Raw genomic sequence first — 19,024 nt, 5'->3', positions numbered from 1 at the left:
GCCGTTTAACCCTCACTCACCCTGTATAATAAGCATAAGATTGTTAATTGTTAAAATTGGAAAAATGGGACAATATTGTTTTTCCTGCTTTATTTCATATTATTTTCAAATGTAAGTATAGCCACAGTGTTGTGTTATAGGGTGTCCCTAAATTGGTGTCACAAATTGTGAGGAAGGCAGTGCGACTCGTCACACGAAAGTATAACTCATACTCCTAATAAAATAAATATCTATTATTTCTAATCAAAAACGTAAATAAACACAGGAAAGTATAAATTAATAGTCGTTTACTTGTTTATAACTATTCAATGCAAATAATAAAACTCTACTTTATCCAACATTTCAGTTATTGATGTTAGGTTTTGGGAGTTGGATCATCAATGTTTTGAAATCAAATTTTACAGTAAAGCCAACGTTTCGCAAGTTTATTTTTCCTTCATCAGGGCAAGCTGTTGTTTTTGATTTCGTATTCTCGTTTTTTTTTGTTATACTATAACACCTTTGGAGATATACACGGGGTTGTTACTGTTTCTGTTTTTAAAATTACAAAACAATTTTCACACTATTTACACATTTAAAATAAATTACAATATAAAATGTATATTTTTTTTTGCGGGATTCGATATATCTCCAAATGTGTCCCAGAATAACAAAAAAACGAGCACACGACTTGCCCTGATGAAGCAAAAATAAACTTGCAAAACGTTGGCTTGTAAAGTTTGATTTCAAAACATTGATGATCCAACTCCCGAAACCTGACATCAATCGTTCAACAATCGACGTCACTGCATATTTTTCAAAAATTACAGTTTTCTTTTAATTTCCTTGTTCAAGTTGAAAAAGAATATCTTTTATAAAATTTTGATTTGAAACTTCGTTTACAAAATAATCGAGTTATTACGTTCAAAGACCCAAAACCAACCCAACCCAACTTAAAAATTGACTTACGAAGCTAACAAAATGTCTTTGTAGCCAGTTTTTATAGTTTCCGCACAAATAGGAAAAGTTTAGTGTTGAAAATGGACTTAGAAACCAATAAATTGAGTTTGAAACAATAAAAATTGACTTGAGACGCTTAAAAATTGTCTTTGTACCCAGTTTCATAGTTTCCGGACAAATTGAAAGACTTCTTAGTATTGAAAATTGACTTGTAGACATAAAAAACTACTTTTTCTAGAAGTTTTGACTGCAAATCTACACATTTAAACCTTGAAAATTGACTTGGGCACTAAAAAGTGACGGAACCAATAAAAAGTTACATCAGAAGCTTAAAATTTGAAACAAGTTCTCATAGTTTGAAGATTTCAGTCAGAAGAACTTCAATATTTTAGTCTTGAAGTTTATACAAGTTGAATTCAAGATTATCTTTTCAAGTTTTTTTACTTTGTTTTTCTTTTTCTTAAAACTCTGGACTATTTTTAAGGCTTCAAAACTACTTTCAGCTTGGAAAATCGAGTTTCAATTGACATTGCAGACTTAAAAAACAATTTTTGCATTTTACTTAGGCTTGAAAATGTCATTTCAAGCTTTGTAACTATTAAATTGACTTCTAGACACTTCAGTGGTAAAAATTCGAGCATTTCTTAAAAATCTAGTCTGTTTTTAGTGCTCTAAGGCGGTTTTCAGCCTGAAAAATCCAGTTTCAAGACTATCTTCACAAGGTTTTTGACTTAATAAATAATAATAATAATAATTTATTTAGCATAATGCTATATACAAAAACAATTACATAAGGGTATAAAAAACTTAAAATAAATTTAAAAATACATAGGCATCACAATATAAAATGTTAAAAACTACAAAAAGTGTTCTCTAATTAATTTTTTATAATTCTCGAGGTTGCTACAATCTTTAATATGATTTGGCAACATATTAAATTCCTGCAGTCCTTTATATAACATGGAATTATACAATTGACCAGTTTTACACGAATCAGACAATATAAAATCCGCAGAACCTCTAGTATCATACCGGTGAACATCTTTAAAAAACTTAAATCTTTCACAAATATACGACGGTAACATCTTATTTTTAATTTTAAACATAAAAACATGCACATCATATAAAATTTTTTGTCTCACCGGTAAAATATTCAAAACGCCGAGCATCGTCGAAATGGATGTATATCTGTTGCACTTTAATATTGTCCTCATTGCACGATTTTGAACAATCTGGATCGCACTAATCTTAAAAGCATGTAAACCATACAACAGGGTCGAACAAAACTGTAGGTGTGGTGCCGCCAGGCTATTATACAAAAGAAGCTTAGTTTCGAGTGAGAACTGTCTGCCCATCCTTGAAATAAAACCAACTTTTCTTGAAAATTTTCGTGTTATGTAATCTGCATGGTGGTGAAATTTCAGGCCGGAATCCAGAATCACTCCCAGATATTTAACCTGCTGCTCGTGCTTGATGGCGTTATTATTGATGACTATGTTTATACTATTCACATTCACATGTCTTAAGTTATACTTGCTGCCAAACAAACAGAACTTTGACTTTGATGTGTTCACACACAACTTGTTAACACAAAGCCACTGAAACAGTTTCTGTAAGTCATCATTCATCATTTGTTGCATAAATGCTAAATCTTTACCAGTCACATACAGCATGGTATCATCTGCGAACAGTTCCACCCTACAAACACGAACAACCTCGACAATGTCATTTACGTATAAGAGAAACAACAGTGGACCCAAAACGGTTCCCTGTGGCACCCCATACCCTACATTTATTTCATCAGACAAACAATTTCGAAATTTGACTCTTTGTCTCCTGTTCTGCAAATACGAAGTAAACCATCCCAAAACTGCACCATCAAAGCCCATGCTACTCAGTTTACGCAACAACAATCCTCTGTCCACGGTCTCAAACGCTCTCTTAAAATCCAAGAACACTGCCAAAACGAAATTACCCTTATCCAACTCTCTTTTAAAGATGTCACACATATTGACTTCACTATTAAATTGACTTTTACACTGATCGGTGCAAAAAATTGGAACGTTTCTAAGAATTCGCACTGTTTTTAGTGCTTTCAAGACTGAAAAGTCGTGTTTAAGACTATCTATAATAGTAAAAGTCAAGTTTCAGTAATTAAAGTAAAAAAGTTTGGCACTAAATTATAGATATTAGTCTTGAAAATTAATTTTTAGAAATGAATTAGTACGAAAATTTTATTTGGACTGTTTCGAGTGTTTAATTGAATTCTAGACTTAATTCAGTCAGAAAAATTGAGTTGTACACCAACTAAAGTCCTGAAAATAAAATTTTGGGCTTTCTTTAGTCTTAGTAAAGTAATTTCTAGCATTAAAAGTACTTTTAGACTATTTTTAGAAGTAAAAAATAAGTATTAAGCGTAACAATCTTTGTCTGGATTTCCGGACTGTTTTTAGTGCTTGAAATTCTCACGTTTCAGACAATTTAGAATGAAATTTGGGGGACTGTATCTTCGTTAGAAAGCGCATTTCAGGAAAATTACATATTGCATGTCATCTTATCTTTTGATGGGCTATCAAGTGGTAAATTATTGACATTTAAAACTGGACCACCCTGTATTTGTATGATGACCTGACATTTTGTACGATAATAATTGGTGAAAAACTGTGGCAACACTGTTAATATTTTTCTTAGGGAGTTCGTTCCTGAAATTTTTAAAACGTGCTAGTAGAACGGTAATAGAAACGCATATAGGAATGTTCTATATCCAGAATGTTCTGCTTTATTACCGTCCAGAATCGAATTCTATTACTTACCCATTTCATTTTGACACCACATTTTCTATATTTTCTGTCGCGACAATACGAAAGAAAAAAGTACTTTTTCTAATCAGATAAGATCTTACAGACCCCGTTAATGAAAGCGTAACGATAACGGGGACTTGGGGTTTATCAAAACGAGGACTAATAAAACGGGGAAACTCAATTTAAGTTGCGTCGGAACAGTGAAGCCGGTTGTCAAATTGCGGTGGCATTTTTGGGTCAAGCACCGTACAAAGGGTCGTCATCGAGAGATGATTCGACATCCAACTTTCTAGTTCCACTAAAGTTTATATTGTATAAATTTGTTGTCCTTACTCGATTGTTAACCTACTAGGAAATGGCCAACTTGTTTCAGAAGAAGACTGCATTACTATGACATCCACGTGATCAACCGGGATCAACCAATTGGAATACAAAATGACTTAAGAAGTTTAAATATTAGGTAAACTAACTCGAGTGGACGGAATTGAAATGTAACGTTTCTTTTTCTGTGTAGATGGCTGCCGCTAGCGATGAACCTCAAAATGCAGACCGATCTCGCCCCTCCGGACTTTCAAGGTCTAGAAGTTTACCCCAGTTTTCACATCATGACTCCGGGTTAGGGAGCTACTTCGGGGTGAGTGAAATGTCGCCATAAAAATAAGTTAGTTTCGCCTTCGGGCATCGATAACACACGTATTACCGTTTTTTTTTAGAAGGCGCTTACTTGGGACTGTTACGATTCCGGTCTTTGTTGAACGCCACCCCAGTTTCAAAACAACCAGAACATAAAGAGAAAAAGTTTCTGAGATACGATCTCCAGTTTCTTGAAATATACAAAAAAGCTCATATTAGAATCAAAACTTTGTTTTTCTAATTTTGGCATATAAAGTGACACTTTTCAAAACTGATTAGAGTGACAAAACGTTTTACTTTTCCGTAGAAACATATGGGCGACATCCATCATAACATGTCGTTCTCACAGTTTATACAAGGTGCTATGAAAGTGAATATTTGTGTTAAATCACTTTAAAAGATGGTTTTGACAGCTTTTTGGTCAAAATTAGAAAAAATTATGTATGCAACACGTTTCGAAAATGTCTCATTGTGTAACTCATTCAAATTGTAGGACCTCGCTGCGCTCGCCCTACAAACATTCATTCGTCACACAAAATCGAGCTTTTCGTAACTGGTTACATAAATAGCTATTTTTACCGTTAATTATTGTCATTCTTAAATCTTAAAAATATTTTTGTCTAAACGAAATTTTTCTACTCATCATGACATAATATCAGCAGTAGAATTCAGGTGTTTTTTGATTCGAATTGAAAGAGCCATATTTATTTTATGAGTTATAAATGATCTAGCTCATACAGGAAATCTCAACATTTTTGGTCTCTTATTATCATTGAAATGACGTCACAGTAATGACGCTAATTATTATATATAATTATTATATAGTAAATCGTTCTCTATTGGTAGTTTTTGCAGTCAAAATGATAGTTTATACAATGATTGAAATGATCAGACGGTCGCCATTTTGAACATCTTTCATAATTCTATTTTTTTTTCAAATACTACAACAGCTCAAATTTAAAAATTTGTCACGTGACCTTATCAAAATGGCATCGAAATTGTCACGTGACTTAAAAAAAGTCTACAAACATTTGAAACTGTCATGAATCCTAAAAAACCCAAAATTGTACATCATTTGAAAAAACTTGTGACTTTAAAAAAAAGCATCTAAAATGTGATAAACCGTTAGATTACTTAAAAAAATCCAAAATGTCAACAAAGATTTAGAAAATAGTCACGTGACCCAAAAACTCAAAATATGACAACTAAAATTGAAAAAGTTTTAACGTGGCTTGATATTGCACCTGATATTTTTGAAAAATTGTCATGTGGCATAAAATAGCAGCGTAAATTATCGGTCACATGATCTAAAACCCAAAAAAAAGCTCAAAATTGAAAATTCGTCACGTGACCTTATAAATTGCTACTAAAATTTCACAAATCGTTAAATCACTTAAAAAAGTCCAAAATGTCATAAAAAAATTTCAAAATAGTCACGTGACCCAAAAACTCAAAATATGACAACTAAAATTGAAAAAGTTTTAACGTGGCTTGATATTGCACCTGATATTTTTGAAAAATTGTCATGTGGCATAAAATAGCAGCGTAAATTATCGGTCACATGATCTAAAACCCAAAAAAAAGCTCAAAATTGAAAATTCACGTCACGTGACCTTACAAATTGCTACTAAAATTTGACAAATCGTTAGATTACTTAAAAAAGTCCAAAATGTCATCAAAGATTTGCAAAACGGTCACGTAACCCAAAGATAACATAAAATGACAGTTGAACTATGAAAAATTATGAAAAACTGTCATGAGAACTAAAAGACCCAAAATTTGACATCTAAAGTGGAAAAAATTATACTGTGACCTATTATTACACATGAAATTTGAAAAAATTGTCACGTGACCTAAAATAGCAGCGTAAATTACTAATATTATTTAAAACAAAAAATAACGGCTCAAATTTGAAAATTCGTCACGTGACCTTAAAAAATGTCATCAAAAATTTGCAAAATAGTCACGTGACCGAAAAACTCAAAATATGAGAACTAAAATTGAAAAAGTTGTAACGTGGCCCGATATTGCACCTGAAATTTTTGAAAAATTGTCATGTGGCATAAAATAGCAGCGTAAATTATCGGTCACATGATCTAAAACTCAAAATAAAACTCAAAATTGGAAATTCGTCATGTGACCTTATAAATTGCTACTAAAATTTCACAAATCGTTAGATGACTTAAAAAAGTAGAAAATGACATAAAAAAAAATTGTAAAATCGTCACGTGACCTAAAGATAGCATAAAATGACAGTTAAACTTTGGAAAACTGTCATGAGACCTAAAAAAACACAAAATTGACATCTAAAGTGGAAAAAATTCTAACGTGGCCTGATATTACACCTCAAATTTCAAAAAAATGTCACGTGATAGGTCACGTTTACGCTGCTATTTTAGGAAATAGCAGCGTAAATTGATAACATGATCTAAAACATAAAATAAAAGATCAAATTTGAATATTCGTCACTTGACCTTAAAAAATGGCATCTAAAATTTGATAAACCGTCATATGACTTATAAAAGTCCAAAATGTCATCAAAGATTTGCAAAATAGTCACGTGACCCAAAAGAAAGTTTAAAATGACTGTTAAAATTTGAAAAACTGTCTAGAAACCTACAAAACCCAAAATTTGGCATCTACAGTTAAAAAAATCAAAACGTAGTCTGATATTGCACCTACAATTTTAAAAAATTATCACGTGACTTAAAATAGCAGCGTAAATTAAAACAAAGGCTCAAATTTGACATCTAAAGTGGAAAAAAATATAGAGTGGCCTATTATTACACATAAAATTTGAAAAAATTGTCACGTGACCTAAAATAGCAGCGTAAATTGCTAACATTATCTAAAACAAAAAATAAAGGCTCAAATTTTAAAATTCGTCACGTGACCTTAAAAAATGGCATCTAAAATTTGATAAACCATCATATGACTTATAAAAGTCTAAAATGTCATCAAAAATTTGCAAAAAAGTAACGTGATCCAAAAACTCAAAATATGACAACTAAAATTGAAAAAGTTTTAACGTGGCCTGATATTGCACCTGAAATTTTTGAAAAATTGTCATGTGACATAAAATAGCAGCGTAAATTATCGGTCACATGATCTAAAACCCCAAAAAAGCTCAAAATTGAATATTCGTCACGTGACCTTATAAATTGCTACTAAAATTTCACAAATCGTTAAATCACTTAAAAAAGTCCAAAATATTATCAAAGATTTGCAAAATAGTCACGTGACCCAAAGATAGTATAAAATGACAGCTATGAAAAACTGTCATGAGACCTAAAAAACCCAAAATTGACATCTAAAGTGGAAAAAATTCTAACGTGGCCTGATATTACTCCTCGAATTTCAAAAAAATGTCACGTGACCTAAAATTGCAGCGTAAATTGGTAACATGTTCTAAAACACAAAATAAAAGATCAAATTTGAATATTCGTCACCATGTGATCTTAAAAAATGGCATCTAAAATTTGATAAACCGTCATATGACTTAAAAAAGTACAAAATGTCATCAAAGATTTGCAAAATAGTCACGTGACCCAAATCAAAGTTTAAAATGACAGTAAAAATTTGAAAAATTTTTATGAGACCTAAAAAGCCCAACAATTGGCATCTAAAGTTAAAAAAATCAAAACGTAGTCTGATATTGCACCTAAAATTTGAAAAAATGATCACGTGACTTAAAATAGTAGCGTAAATTGAAACAAAGGCTCAAATTTTAAATCTAAAGTGGAGAAAATTATAGAGTGGCCTATTATTACACATGAAATTTGAAAAAATTGTCACGTGACCTAAAATAGCAGCGTAAATTACTAACATTATCTAAAACAAAAAATAACGGCTCAAATTTTAAAATTCGTCACCTGACCTTAAAAAATGTTATTTAAAATTTGTCAAATTGTTAGATAACTTAAGAAAGTAGAAAATGACATATTAAAAAATATGTAAAATCGTCACGTGACTTAAAGACAGTCTATAATGGCAATTAAAATTTGAAAAACTATCTAGAGACCTACAAAAAAAATCAAAACGTAGTCTAATATTGCACCTGAAATTTGAAAAAATTATCACGTGACTAATAGCAGCGTAAATTGAAACAAAAGCTCAAATTTAAAAATTTGTTACGTGACTGATTTTTTTGACTTCCTCTTCTAATTAATGTTCAAGCAATTGCTTAATTATTGCTAGGAAGTTTCGTATTAGATTTTCCCGAGCATTTTCCCAAAATTAAAGTCAGTTGGCTCGTTCCCTCGCCCTTAATACATATTTACTGAGAGCGCAAATTAAATGCTTAACGAGCCTACAGCCAACCGGAAAATTGCCTAAAGTTTCCCTTTTAATAAGCATATTATTCTCTATATGAGCATGAAAATGGTTGCAGGGTTTTTCATTTGTTGCAGGGCTCGAATGGAGACGAACAGCACGCTTCCAGAACGGCACGTTTTGTAGCCGACATCCGGCAACTGATTACCTTAAAACAACATTATTATCCAGAAGGTGGCTGGGGCTGGATAGTTCTCTGGACCGCTGTTCTAGTTCACGTCCTCGCCAACGGTTTTATAGCCTCCGCCGGGTTTTTCCAACTGGAAATTGCCAGGAAATTTGGACCAGAATTTAAGAAACAGAGCGGTAATTGTTTGTTTTCTTAATCAAGGTAAAAAATATAGAAGCCACACTGCGATCAACACAGTGGCGTAGTGACCAAGTAAAAAACTCAATTAACGGTCTATTTTGCTTCAAAAATGCTTCCAAAGTGGTAAAAAAGCATTTCAAAAGCTATATATAGCCAAATCGACTAGAATATTTCAAAACTGTCCAGAACCTTCTACCAAAAACCTTCTAGAGACATCCAGATAATTCTAAAATTCTCTAAATACTTTCAAAATTGTCTCTCTGCTTTAAGAAACTTTCAAAATGTTCCAGAATAATCTAGAAGCTTCTAAATGCTTCCAAAACAGTCAAAAAGCTATCCAAATCAACTAGAAGCTTTAAAAACAGTCTAGAACCCTCTAGAAACTTGACAATGACAAAAAAAATGACAATTTTAAGCACATTTTTGAAATCCTCATTAAATTATCTTTTAACATTAAAAAAACACTCAAAATCGAGTACAGTCGAGGAGAAAAGCAGGATCAAAGTTTGACCTGTCAAAAACACAGTTTAAAAAGGCAGTCAGGGACGAAATTGCCTGTAAAACTCACTTTGAGTAAGAAAATGACAGTTTCAAGCACATTTTTGGAATCCTCACTAAATTTCCTGTCTAATGACATAAGAAACACATTAAAAAATCTAGTACAGTCAGGGAGAAAAGTTTTGTCAAAGATTGACTGTCAGAAACCCAGTTTGAAAAGACAGTCAGGGACATAATCGTCAGTAAAATTCACTTGGAGTGAGAAAATTACAGTTTTAAGCACATTTTTGGAATCCTCACTAAATTTCCTGTCTAATGACATAAGAAACATTAAACAAACCAAGTACAGTCAGGGAGAAATGTAGTGTCAGAGATTGAACTGTCAGAAACACAGTTTGAAAGGACAGTCAGGGACAAAATCGCTTGTAAAACCCACTTGGAGTGAGAAAATAACAATTTTAAGCACATTTTTGAAATCCTCATTAAGTTTCCTATCTTTTAACTTTAAAAAACACTCAAAATCGAGTACAGTCGAGGAGAAAAGCAGGATCAAAGTTTGACCTGTCAAAAACACAGTTTAACAAGACAGTCAGGGACGAAATTACCTGTAAAACTCACTTTGAGTAAGAAAATTACAGTTTTAAGCGCATTTTTGGAATTCTCATTAAATTTACTATCTAATAACAATAAAAAAAACACTCGAAATCGAGTACAGTCAAGGAAAAAAGCAGTATCAAATTCTGAACTGTCAAAAACACAGTTTAAAAAGACAGTCAGGGACGAAATTTCCTGTAAAACTCACTTAGAGTAAGAAAATGAGGGTTTTAAGCACATTTTTGGAATTCTCATCAAATTTCCTATCTTTTAACATTAAAAAAACACTCAAAATCGAGTACAGTCGAGGAGAAAAGCAGGATCAAAGTTTGACCAGTCCAAAGAATCACCATTAGAAAATATTTTAAGTTTTGGAAAATGTTTACAAGGGAACGTACTAACAGGTTTAATTCACAAAAAGTGTTTTATCTCCAAAATTGAAAATGCAATAGCATTTTGAAAATACTTGCAACAGGAAGCTACGTGTTCTAGTAACCACTGTGATAAAAAACTTTTTTCACCATCTCTTGAAATAAAGTGGTGGTGGTAAGTCAAAACTTGCTTAAGAGGAAATGCTGTAACTTTGAAAGTTTAGCACCATTGAAAAAGCAGATTTTTCCAGGAGCACTAGAAATGTTCAAAAAAATCAAATAGCGTTGATTAATATCAAAATGAAACTAAGTAAATATCACATCAAACAGAAAAAACCGCAACTTTTTTGCTTCTGTGCAAGCATATCGTTGGTTTTCCGGAATATTCCCAAAAATGTCCATGGTCCCATGTTTGTATTAAGATTAAAATCCAACCAAAAAATGTCAAACAACGACTATTAATTTTTCTGTTCCTGCTAATGTAGATGGATTTTCTGGATGATTTTTGTTCTTAATACAAAATGGTAATTTTTGGGAATGTCACTATTTCAGAGAATCAGCAATATATTTTTTTTCGCCAACAAATCCAACAAAAAAATACTTAAAAGTGGATTGTTTAAAGGTGTTTAACCCCAGTAGATAAAGAACCAAACTAAACATTTACTTGAGGAGAGTAAAACTTTGCGAGTGGAATCTTAATCGTTCTTTTGTGCTGCAATCTGGGCGCCATCAAATTGCATTGGCTTTAATCTCCGCGAAATGGGGCGAGCATTCTCGTTTCTGTGTTTTAAATTAGCCGAAGTAAACAAGAGCACGGTAAAAGTTTTTCTCCCCCGTTTCTCTATGTTTGTTGTCAAAATTATTTATACGATTCGCTACCCCGAGGTTAATTCCTCGACGTGCACAGGCCAACAAACAGTTTTGCTTTCTGGAGCTAAACAACAAAGATAGGAAAGTTTAATGGGAGAGCTAATCTCTTCTGAAGCTTTTAGCTCTTTTATCAGATTTGATGGTATTTCTATAATTTTTAATACAAACAAAACTGGTTTTCAGAATGGTTGGGAGCCTTAGCTATGGGCACATCGTTGCTAGTGTCTCCGATAGTTATTGCATTCTGTAGGACCAGATCCACCAGAGTGACGGCTGTAATGGGTGGTCTTGTCACCGCTTTAGGGTGTCTTTTTACCAGTTTTGCCACCCAGTTTCATCAATTAATATTTAGGTAAGTTTTGTTATTACCGTTTTAGTTATAGAATGACAAGTCCAAATATCAAATTTTCTAAATTTCTTAGCTTTTGCTGCGGTTTGTTTTACAGAGTGGTCTAAAAATAAGTTACAATCATCAAAATTCAGTGTACTTAATTGGTTTTATCTAACCTTGCCCATCGCAAAAGTCATCGAGAAAAGGAGTGTCAAAGTTTAAATTGACAGAAACACAGTTTGAAAGGACAGTCAGGGACAAAATCACGCGTAAAACCCACTTGGAATAGGAAAATGACAATTTTAAGCACATTTTTGGAATCCTCATGAAATTTCCCATCTAATGACATGAAAAATACAAAAAAATCAGGTACAGTCAGGGAGAAAAGCAGTGTCAAAGTTTAAATTGACAGAAACACAGTTTGAAAGGACAGTCAGGGACAAAATCACTTTTAAAACCCACTTGGAATGGGAAAATGACAGTTTTGAGCACATTTTTGGAATCCTCATTGAATTTCCTATCAAATGACATAAAAAACACCAAAAAATGAGGTACAGTCAGAGAGAAAAGTGGCGTCAAAGTTTAAATTGACCGAAAGACAGTTTGAAAAGACAGTCAGGGACAAAATCACTTGGAAAACCCACTTGAAATGGGAAAATTACAGTTTTAAGCACATTTTTGGAATCCTCATTCAATTTCCTATCAAATGACATAAAAAACACAAAAAAAGCAGGTACAGTCAGACAGAAAAGTGCTGTCAAAGTTTCAATTGACAGAAACACAGTTTGAAAGGACAGTCAGGGACAAAATCACTTGTAAAACCCACTTGGAATGGGAAAATGACAGTTTTAAGCACATTTTTGGAAATCTCCTTAAATTTCCAATCTAATGACATAAAAAACACTAAAAAATCAGCTACAGTCAGGGAGATAAGTGGTGTCAAAGTTTAGATTGACAGAAACACAGTTTGAAAGGACAGTCAAGTAAAAAATCACTTGTAAAACCCACTTGGAATGGGAAAATGACAGTTTTAAGCACATTTTTGGAATCCTCATTGAATTTCCTATTAAATGACATAAAAAATACAAAAAAATCAGGTACAGTCAGGGAGAAAAGCAGTGTCAAAGTTTAAATTGACAGAAACACAGTTTGAAAGGACAGTCAGGGACAAAATCACTTTTAAAACCCACTTGGAATGGGAAAATGACAGTTTTAAGCACATTTTTGGAATCCTCATGAAATTTCCCATCTAATGACATGAAAAATACAAAAAAATCAGGTACAGTCAAGGAGAAAAGCAGTGTCAAAGTTTAAATTGACAGAAACACAGTTTGAAAAGACAGTCAGGGACAAAATCACTTTTAAAACCCACTTGGAATGGGAAAATGACAGTTTTGAGCACATTTTTGGAATTCTCCTTAAATTTCCTATCTAATGACATAAAAAACACTAAAAAATCAGGTACAGTCAGTGAGAAAAGTGGTGTCAAAGTTTAAATTGCCCGAAAGACAGTTTGAAAAGACAGTCAGAGGCAAAATCACTTGTAAAACCCACTTGGAATGGGAAAATGACAGTTTTAAGCACATTTTTGGAATCCTCATTAAATTTCCCATCTAATGACATGAAAAATACAAAAAAATCAGGTACAGTCAGGGAGAAAAGCAGTGTCAAAGTTTAAATTGACAGAAACACAGTTTGAAAGGACAGTCAGGGACAAAATCACTTTTAAAACCCACTTGGAATGGGAAAATGACAGTTTTAAGCACATTTTTGGAATCCTCATTAAATTTCCTATCAAATCACATAAAAAACACAAAAAAAAGCAGGTACAGTCAGACAGAAAAGTGCTGTCAAAGTTTAAATTGACAGAAACACAGTTTGAAAGGACAGTCAGGGACAAAATCACTTTTAAAACCTACTTGGAATGGGAAAATGAGAGTTTTGAGCACATTTTTGGAATCCTCATTGAATTTCCTATCAAATGACATAAAAAACACCACAAAATGAGGTACAGTCAGAGAGAAAAATGGTGTCAAAGTTTAAATTGACCGAAAGACAGTTTGAAAAGACAGTCAGGGACAAAATCACTTGTAAAACCCACTTGAAATGGGAAAATGACAGTTTTAAGCACATTTTTGGAATTCTCCTTAAATTTCCTATCTAATGACATAAAAAACACTAAAAAATTAGGTACAGTCAGGGAGAAAAGTGGTGTCAAAGTTTAAATTGACCGAAAGACAGTTTGAAAAGACAGTCAGGGACAAAATCACTTGTAAAACCCAATTGAAATGGGAAAATGACAGTTTTAAGCACATTTTTGGAATTCTCATTAAATTTCCTATCAAATGACATAAAAAATACAAAAAAATCAAGTACAGTCAGAGAGAAAAGTGGTGTTAAAGTTTGAAAGGACAATCAGGGACAAAATTGCTTGTAAAACCCACTTGGAATGGGAAAATTACAGTTTTAAGCACATTTTTGGAATCCTCATTAAATTTCCTATCTAATGTCATAAAAAACACTAAAAAATCAGGTACAGTCAGGGAGAAAAGTGGTGTCAAAGTTTAAATTGCCCGAAACACAGTTTGAAAGGACAGTCAAGTAAAAAATCACTTGTAAAACCCACTTGGAATGGGAAAATGACAGTTTTAAGCACATTTTTGGAATTCTCACTAAATTTTCTATCAAATGACATAAAAAACACTAAAAAATCAGGTACAGTCAGGGAGAAAAGTGGTGTCAAAGTTTAAATTGACCGAAAGACAGTTTGAAAAGACAGTCAGGGACAAAATCACTTGTAAAACCCACTTGGAATGGAAAAATGACAGTTTTAAGCACATTTTTGGAATTCTCATTAAATTTCCTATCAAATGACATAAAAAATACAAAAAAATCAAGTACAGTCAGAGAGAAAAGTGGTGTTAAAGTTTGAAAGGACAATCAGGGACAAAATTGCTTGTAAAACCCACTTGGAATGGGAAAATTACAGTTTTAAGCACATTTTTGGAATCCTCATTAAATTTTCTATCAAATGACATGAAAAACACAAGAAAATCTAGTACAATCAGGGAGAAAAGTGGAAGAAAAGTTTAAATTGACAGAAACGCAGTTTGAAAAGACAGTCATACCACAAACAAAATAACCAGAATTTTTCCACAATAAGGTTACTAAACCAGTATTAACCAAATTTTTCCTGAATACTGTCCTGACCTATACCTATCTAATCACATCCAATAATTGAGGATCGTACTAAGGATAGTTTTAGAATTTTTGAATCTATTCAAGGCTAAATTCAGGACTGTTCTCAAAATAATTATTTACTTTTTAATGGTTTTTGTCAGCCTAGTTACTGTGATAGATTTTTGTCTAGTAAAGTCCTATTTTACACCAGTTTTAAATACAATTTTTCTACCTTGAGCTAAAAAAAGCAGATAAATACGGATCTGCTTTAAGATCAAGATAGTTTCGGTGATATTAAGTAATTTTTAAATTGGTTAGATAGAGTATTTTTGTTCAGTACTGCCCTGTTTTTTAACCAAATTTGTGGAAATTTTTACTGACTTTTTTTCTGGCCTATATCTAGGCTTGCCCATCCCATAAGTCACTAACCAGAACTTTTCCTCAGTACTGTCCTGTCCTATATGTAACCTGTAATCACATTTAAAAGTTCAGAATGAAATAAGAACGATCCTTGCACTCCATCGCTATTAATTAACTAAATTTTCCCGAGTACTGGTCTGCTTTTGTTCTATTCACACCCAGATATTCAGGACCGTTTTCAGGATGTTTTCGTAAAAAAATAAATTTTTTATTTAGTTTTTAAGAGTGTCATGTTTGTACTTACTGTCCTACCAATTTTTTCATAATTTTTCTGTACAAGTCCAACCGTTCTTGCGATATTTATATTAGAAAGAATCCAAGCCACTAAGGTAATTTTAGTAAAACTGAAAATAAAAAAAATACACCACTAAAATGCTATTTCCAATAATTAACAACAACACTCTGTATTTTTGTCACTAAGCATTTTAGCACATAATATGTTCATAGTTTCTTTCCTGTGCTGTAGAGCTCGAATCAGCTAAGAAAAGGCCACAGGCGTCATCAAACGATGATGTCACGATCTCTGTACGTCTCGCTTTAAATATTGCTGCTCTCGTTACTTTCCAAGTTGTTGCAGCCAGTCAGTGGCGTGCTATTATTTTATCAGTAAAATGAAACATTTTCGTCGTTTTTAATAAAGAAAATAAAAGACAACAAGTTTTTCAAAGGAATGGAAACTCCTTCTGCTTCTTTCTTCATAAATTGTAAGACGTTATTGACGATTTCACGGCCTTGGCTGTATATGATAACACCTTTCTTTCCAACCTTTTTGAAAGACATTTTGACAAAATAACGTTTTTTATTCATAACACTATGTGAACTTCAACTGCGACCATCAACAATACAACCAAAACACCAGACTAAAACGGAACCTAACCTAACCCCCTAAGTCTTCCTGTCCGCCACTACATTTTTTTAAACTTGGCAACACCGTTTAGAGTGCCGGCTAGTAAAAGCATATAAAAAGGTCCAAATGTCCCTGGCCGCTGCCGCATCTGTTTTAATTGTGTCCAAGTAAAAACCGTACTACGTTGCCAAGTGGCTTTTTGACCGCTTAACAATATATTTTCGGGAATATTTTAATAGGACGCCTCTGATTATATCTAATGCGACGGCAACTGTAGAAGGAGAAAGAAATAGTTTTAAAAACTGCGTCATTGATGATGCGGTGGCCTTTTCTCATCTGATTCGAGCTTCAAGGCATTCTAACGGTCGTAAAGTTGTATTTTACTGCCGTTATACACAAGACGTGAAGTAAGTACTCTCCATTCATATTGACAGCATTTTTTCATTAACAAATAACCCACAGAGTGCAACGTTCTACCATATTTTATCGTTACCGGATCACTTGTGAGGAAAACAAAACAAAAAAGCTGGAAAGCCGCCGCCTTCAGGCATCTCAGCTGATTTAATTCCAAACTGGCAAAAAAAAACGCTAGCGTAAACAACACGAGGGTAAAAAGTGCTTTCTTCCAGAATTCCACAAGGGAAAAAAAGACAAGGGTTGCGATAGTAAATTTACTGTAATCTGTCAGTAGTAAAATGGCTAAAATGTAGAGTATTCGTGCGTAAACCGCGAAGATAAGACCAAAACCAGTATTCCGGGTAAATAAATTTTATTGACCCGTAAAAGTCGTTTTACAACCCTCTGCCAGTAGGGTGATTATTTCCAAACAGCTCCTTATCGGACCGTGAAAGTTTTTTACGATTTTATTACGATTAATAATGATAACGTTCTCCTCTGAAGAGCGGCAACGACACTTCTGGATTGAAACCATATATGGAAGTTATACCGCAAGTTATTCGGACTGTTGTAATTTTTTTTTCTTTCAACAACATAGCATAAATTGCGCTGGTTTAAGTGGATTATTACAATGTTTTTATTAAGGCGTTTTCCTATACATGGCGTCAAAGTCCCTGTGCTTGTCGCTATTACTTGCCAATTTATTGAGGTTTTAATTTAAGTTTATTGGCGATTGTTCGACTTTTTATGATTGTTCAGTTTCTTCTTGACATATCTTATGCGATTTCTAGTCAACGTGTAATAATACAATGCGACAGAAGTTTCTTTGTTTTTTTAAAGTTGGGATTAGTAAATCTCCTATGTTTTATGAGTGATTGGATCGTGCAAAACAGGGGTTTGTACGAATCAAAGTTTAGCACCACCAAAAAGAAAAAAGCCTTCTTCAAACTTTCTTCAAAAGTTTTTTGTGCTTAAAAAATACCTTCCAATTCTTTCAATTGTTTTAAAAAATTAAAAATTTTAAAGTGCTTATTTTTGTGCTTATATTAGCTAAGGCTAAGCTAAGCTAAGGTTCTTTGGTATAAATATGCCCTTTGCTGTGCATTGAAATCTTTTTGGAGCAAAAAAAAAAGGATTTTTTTTAATTTCCGAAAGGTTTAAAGTGGTTATTTCAGTTAATTTAAGGTCTTTTGGTATAAATATACCCTTTGCTGTGCATTGGAACCCTTATGGAGCAAATTAAAAATTTGCCAAAAATGCACTTTTTACCAAAACTGTAATTTTTTGTATTTTTGAAAGGTTGTAACTTTTTTATTTGAACTCCTATCAATTTTGCTAAACCGCCATTAGAAAGAGGATAAAAAATACTACAAAATGAGCTAAAACTCGCATCTTTAACTCCTCACGTTTCTGAGATATTGAATCTTAAAAAGTACTTAAAGAAGACCTCTAATACCCCCCCATTCTTTCAATTTTTTTGAAAAATCAAAAATTATAAAATGCTTTTTTTGTGCTTATTTCTCCTAATTTAAGGTTCTTTGGTATAAATATACCCTTTGCTGTGCATTGGAACCCTTAGGGAGCAAATTAAAAATTTGCCAAAAATGCACTTTTTACCAAAATTGTCATTTTTTGTATTTTTGAAAGGTTGTAACTTTTTTATATGAACTCCTATCAATTTTGCTAAACCGCCATTAGAAAGAGGATAAAAAATACTACAAAATGAGCTAAAACTTGCCTCTTTAACTCCTCACGTTACTGAGATATTGATTCTTAAAAAGTACTTAAAGAAGACCTCTAATACCCCCCCATTCTTTCAATTTTTTTGAAAAATCAAAAATTATAGAATGCTTTTTTGTGCTTATTTCTCCTAATTTAAGGTTCTTTGGTATAAATATACCCTTTGCTGTGCATTGGAACCCTTATGGAGCAAATTAAAAATTTGCCAAAAATGCACTTTTTACCAAAGCTGTCATTTTTTGTATTTTTGAAATGTAATTTTTTTATTTGAACTCCTATTTTGCTAAACCGCCATTAGAAAGAGGATAAAAAATACTACAAAATGAGCTAAAACTCGCCTCTTTAACTCCTCCCGTTACTGAGATATTGAATCTTAAAAAATACTTAAAGAAGACCTCTAATACCCCCCCATTCTTTTAATTTTTTTGAAAAATGAAAAATTATAAAATGCTTTTTTTGTGCTTATTTCTCCTAATTTAAGGTTCTTTGGTATAAATATACCCTTTGCTGTGCATGGAAACCCTTAGGGAGCAAATTAAAAATTTGTCAAAAATGCACTTTTTACCAATACTGTCATTTTTTGTATTTTTGGAAGGTTGTAATTTTTTTATTTGAACTCCTATCAATTTCGATAAACCGCCATCAGAAAAAGGATAAAAAATACTACAAAATGAGCTAAAACTCGCCTCTTTAACTCCTCACGTTACTGAGATATTGAATCTTAAAAAGTACTTAAAGAATTCTTTCAATTTTTTTGAAAAA

General features: G+C 32.6%; 1 protein-coding gene across 6 annotated transcripts in view; it reads left to right on the top strand.

Moving 5' to 3' along the window:
- The window catches only part of LOC145725078 (monocarboxylate transporter 10-like), a 54,147-nt gene that overhangs the window by 18,885 nt on the left and 16,238 nt on the right, over nucleotides 1-19,024 (top strand). For 2 of the 6 annotated variants that reach the window (XM_081973680.1, XM_081973696.1), the window contains exons 2-5: nucleotides 4,117-4,200; nucleotides 4,255-4,374; nucleotides 8,783-9,011; nucleotides 11,532-11,700. In XM_081973680.1, the coding sequence (XP_081829806.1) occupies nucleotides 4,255-4,374; nucleotides 8,783-9,011; nucleotides 11,532-11,700 (518 nt within the window). In that variant the 5' untranslated portion in view covers nucleotides 4,117-4,200. Of the gene's footprint in view, nucleotides 1-4,113; nucleotides 4,201-4,254; nucleotides 4,375-8,782; nucleotides 9,012-11,531; nucleotides 11,701-19,024 lie in introns of all 6 variants that reach the window. The other 4 variants (XM_081973672.1, XM_081973689.1, XM_081973663.1 and 1 more) reach the window with 3 other exon arrangements.

The sequence above is a fragment of the Ips typographus genome, linkage group LG1, assembly GCF_016097725.1.
Source record: "Ips typographus isolate SLU linkage group LG1, UJ_Ityp_2.0, whole genome shotgun sequence".
Taxonomy (NCBI): Eukaryota; Metazoa; Arthropoda; class Insecta; order Coleoptera; family Curculionidae; genus Ips; species Ips typographus.
Note: the sequence above shows the minus strand (reverse complement) of the source record. Positions and strands in the feature narration are given on the sequence as shown.